This window comes from Vombatus ursinus, unplaced genomic scaffold (genome assembly GCF_900497805.2).
Source record: "Vombatus ursinus unplaced genomic scaffold, bare-nosed wombat genome assembly UNPS02014909.1, whole genome shotgun sequence".
Taxonomy (NCBI): Eukaryota; Metazoa; Chordata; class Mammalia; order Diprotodontia; family Vombatidae; genus Vombatus; species Vombatus ursinus.
Window position 1 is genome coordinate 3,778,017 of NW_020954687.1, and position 4,599 is coordinate 3,782,615.

The 4,599-nt window shown below is 41.0% G+C and overlaps 1 protein-coding gene across 2 annotated transcripts in view; it reads right to left on the bottom strand.

The window, feature by feature from the left end:
• The window catches only part of NR5A2 (nuclear receptor subfamily 5 group A member 2), a 183,533-nt gene extending 179,293 nt beyond the window's left edge, over positions 1-4,240 (bottom strand). For both annotated transcript variants that reach the window (XM_027843497.1, XM_027843496.1), the window contains exon 1: positions 3,919-4,240. In XM_027843497.1, the coding sequence (XP_027699298.1) occupies positions 3,919-3,982 (64 nt within the window). In that variant the 5' untranslated portion in view covers positions 3,983-4,240. The remainder of the gene's footprint in view (positions 1-3,918) is intronic.
• Positions 4,241-4,599: the final 359 nt, after the last annotated feature.

The following is a 4,599-nucleotide window of genomic DNA, read 5'->3' on the forward strand; positions in this document are numbered from 1 at the left end:
ACTTCCTCTCTATCACTGAGATGCAGGCTGCAGCAGTCTCACAACGGAACCAATGCCACCCTTGGGTAACCGGCGTTCTTAGCTGTTGTACAAAAGATGTTAGGCCAGGGTTAGAGTGACCGCTTGGATATCTCACTTTGCACTGACTGACATGTTCTTCCAAAGACCAAGATATTCACAGAGTTTGATAAACTTTTTCTTGGCACTGGATTCCAGTAAGATGCTTTTGAACTGTGTATGGGAACATATTTAGGGGAAAGGTACAGAGAATTAAAATTAAATGTAAAGTGCAACACATTCTTTATATTATACATTCATATATAATTGAGTATAAATAAATGCATTTCAGAGAATGCATGGTGTTCTGTGGAATACATTATTTACAAAATATTTAATGTAATATATAAGTAAAATAGAAAGCATAGCACATGTTGAGCTCTACAGAAATACTTGATTGACTCTATACATTCCCTCAGGAATATAGAGACACTTGTATATATATCAATTGGCTAAAGAATGTTTGCTGAGGGGCAGCTAGGTGGTGCAGTGGATAGAGCACCGGCCCTGGAGTCAGGAGGACCTGAGTTCAAATCAGACACTTAACATTCACCAGCTGTGTGACTCTGGGCTAGTCACTTAACCCCATTGCCTAAGAAAACAAAAATGCTTGCTGAGTCACAGAAAAGACTCTTAGATCTCCTGATAAATCAACTTCAGGCTTATAGTATCCTCAGAGAATCATGAAATATTGGAACTGGAAGGCACTTTAGAAGTCATCCACTCCAGAATATTCATTTTACAAATGGGGAAACTGAGATCCAGAGAGGGGAAGAAACTTGGTCTAGTTAGTGGCAGAGCTGGGATGAGAACCATGGTTTCCTGTCTCTCAGCCTATGTTCTTCAACCAGGTAGAATGAGTATACTTTGCACATATAATTTCCAATTCTAATTCTACTTTTTTCACCACCATGAACATCTCTAGAGGACACCCTTCCACATTATCCCTTTGCATAAATATCTAACCACATATGGTTACATATCTATACATTTAAATCCATATGTGAGTGTCTATAATGTCTATGGTATAAGCTTGGAGTACAAAGTCTTTGACAGTGGTCCAGTTCTCATCACCTTACCCCCAACCCCTCTCTGGATTTTGCTTCTGCTCTAAGCAACTAGGGCACACTGTCAAACTTCTGAAAGTTGCATAAATGATGTCTTTGGAACCAGACAGACCTAGGCAAGTAACTAAAGGGCCTTAATCCTTTTTTTTTTTTTTGAAAGGGAATGCTCTATGTCATTTACCCTCTGACTGCCCCCTTTCTCCTCTAAAGGTTGTCAGCTCAGACCAGCTTAGAACTTTCTATATAAAACTTCAGTTTGATGTAGCACAGTGCTGGACACATAGTAGGTACTTAATAAATGCCTACTGACTTGCTGACTTGGCTGCAAACTAGATGCCACTAGATGTCTTTGGGTAGAACTGGAACATAGTATGACTGCAATGGGAGTAGAGTGGGGGAGGAGGTGTGAGTGTTCTGAAAAGGAATGGCACCACAAAAGAGGCCCCTGGTTTTGGGGAACCAGCTGTGGAATTCTATCTCCCACCTAGGTCTGGCGCCAGGAAGTGCTAGGACAGGTTTAAGGTGTCAGAGTGTCAGTGAGAATGGGCAGTGGTTGGGGCGATGAGTGAGTACGGACGTCTGAACTAAGTCAGGATAAGCCCCAGAGGCACAGCTGGCTTGAGAAGCCTGAGACTCAACCTCTCTTCTCCCCAGATCATTTGATGGAGGAGGAAATGATAGCCCTGGATCCTGGGCCAAGGGATTCTTAGCCTTTTAGCCATTTCTAAAGTGGCTTGGAAAGTCACCTGGAGCAGTCTGTGTAAAATTCTCTATCTTTATCTCCATTTTTACCTCTTTCTCTATATGTCTCTGTGTCTCAGTGAGGGGGATACAGGGGAGGGGTGAGGGGAAGTGGTGTTTTCCATTGGCCTCAGAGAGAAAGGAAAAAGCATAAATTTTCCTCCCTCTACATCTTCTTCCATCCCACCCCTCCAACCCCTCAAACTTCTCCAAATCAGGTTAGTGACCATTTTTTCCCTCCTACTCCAGCTAGAAAAGAACTTTTAAGGCTGAGATCTCAACAAAAGAAAGCAGCACATGGGAGCAGCTCAGTGGTCCTTTTCCCTACTGCCCCAGACTTAGAGTTTGAGGGAGCAAATCATTACCATTCACTGTCATGACTCTCTGAAGGATGAGTTATGAATGAGGTGGTATCCGTGCATTGGGAGTATGGGGAGAGCTGGGAAAGCTGTCTTTAGATCCCTTGGATTCTGTTGGTCAAATATATTCATAATATGGTTGCCTGTTTACCCCAATTGAGGGCTTGTCTTTCTACTACTAGCCCTCAGCTGGAACACAATGAAAGTACTAATGGTTATTGCTCCAAGTGGCATGGCTCAGACATGGTTTAGACACAGTCCTGAGGCTATGCTCAGTCTTGGGGCCTAAAACCAGAGTTAGAGACATGGTCTAAGTGCACTCAAGCTCTCTTTGTACTCCATGCCAACGTCTCTCTAGAGTTTTTTCTCCCAGTGATTCAACAACCCTAAACGGAATAAATGACTAGAAGGGGTTCCAGATGGAAGAAACTATACACTACAGGAAGGTTTTGTCTGGTGAAAATGAGTAATGTTCTGTGGTTCTGTGTGTCTTTCAGCTTCCTTCCCCACATATTTGTGTTTTTTCCCCTCCATCCTTCCCTCTCTTCCTTCCTTCCTTCCTTCCTTCCTTCCTTCCTTCCTTCCTTCCTTCCTCTCTTTCTTTCTTTCTTTCTTTCTTTCTTTCTTTCTTTCTTTCTTTCTTTCTTTCTTTCTTTCTTTCTTTCTTTCTTTCCTTCCTTTCTTCCTTCCTTCCACAAATCTATCAAGTTCCACTATGCACGCCTCTTCTGGCTTTTCTTTTTCTTGAGGACAGCACATGCTGGTAACCATTTCCTCAATCGGTATATTTGAGGGCATTGTTAGCTCTTAAAAAATCAGAGCACTCAATGCATTCAGCCTGTTATAGTAAGGGGAAAGGGATGAAAAGAAGACTCTTTAATTTCCCTTCTTGTTACTGAAGAACTCCAACTTTGGGAAGTTCATGACAGGTGACTAAAAACTCCAGAGAGAAACAACAATCTGAAAGTCCAGAATGGTACAACATATGCAGCTAGAATGGAACACTTATCCTAGAATTAATGCTCGAAAGTCAGTGAAGAACAACCAACACGCCAGTCGGCCCAGCCTCCAAATGACTTCCTCTTAGTTCTTTGATTGTGGGGCTAACTTGCCTTAAATAACATATCTGTGACTGTTCATTTTTCACATTCAGTTAAGCCTAGATTGAACAGGGCTACATGTTTCTAAGACACAGGTACACTACAAGCTTTAATCAATGTGTCAGAATGCCATGACACCAACACTGCATCATGGAAGAAATCCTGCAAAGCTCATAAGTATTATTTTAAAAAAAATCTACTGTCTGATAATCACTCCAAATACCTGCCTCTTTTCAAACTTAGTATTTCCTAAAACAATTTTTAAAGGACAATAATATGAGTGGAGGTGACATGCCATGAATTATATTTTTCAACTACTTTAGGCTAGTACATATGACAGATGAAAAACTTCACTTATTCTGGATATGGTGAAAGAATTCTCATCTATTGAAATAATTCATTTCTTCCTCTAAAATTCATGAGATACACATGTGCTTCTATATGCTTGTTAACTTCAGGAAGTTCAGTTTTTTTTTTTTTAAAAAAACAACAACAACAAAGTGAAAAGCAATGATTTGCAATGGTGAATCAGTTGATAAGATTTCATTACATTAAAGCAGATACATCATAACAAGTGGAGTAACTTGTACTTACTGATAGGCGTTAGTCCATGCTTCACCGATTCTTGGATGCCATCAGTGTCAGAACTAGAAGACATTCTTACGTATGCTGATAGGTCGCTGTTGGACTTAAAGCGTATACCATTGAGGAAGGCAAAGGTGAAGCTTGTCAAATTTTCTGGCCTCGGGGAAGATACCACAGACTACAGTAACCTTCAGTGAAGGTTAACAACAACAACAACAACAAAAAAACCCAACACACACACACACACACACACACATACACACACACATACATACACATACAAAAAAATGTCCAAGAATTCAGAAAATAACAAGCAGGTCTTTTGCTGGACTCTGTACTTTTTTCCAACATTAGTGACCTGCTGTAAACCGTGTATCCAGTTTCACGATGGTCTCTAATCAGAGGAATTGAAACTTATGATAGGCTTGGCCCAATCACGTGACTTTGTGCAGGTTGATAAGAGGGCCCTGTTATAAAGTGACAGCAGTAGAGATAAGAACTCCTGGCAGATAAAGGCACAGAAATGATTAACTCAGAAGGGGAGAGGTGCTATTCAGCAGAGAGTGAAAAGTTGTAAAACTGTGGGGTCAGAGGATCACACTTAGTGGACGAGACTCCATCCCAACTTAAATCTAGTAACTATAAATTTAGGCTTGTGACATGGCCCCTGGATGTCATCACTTCTTTGCA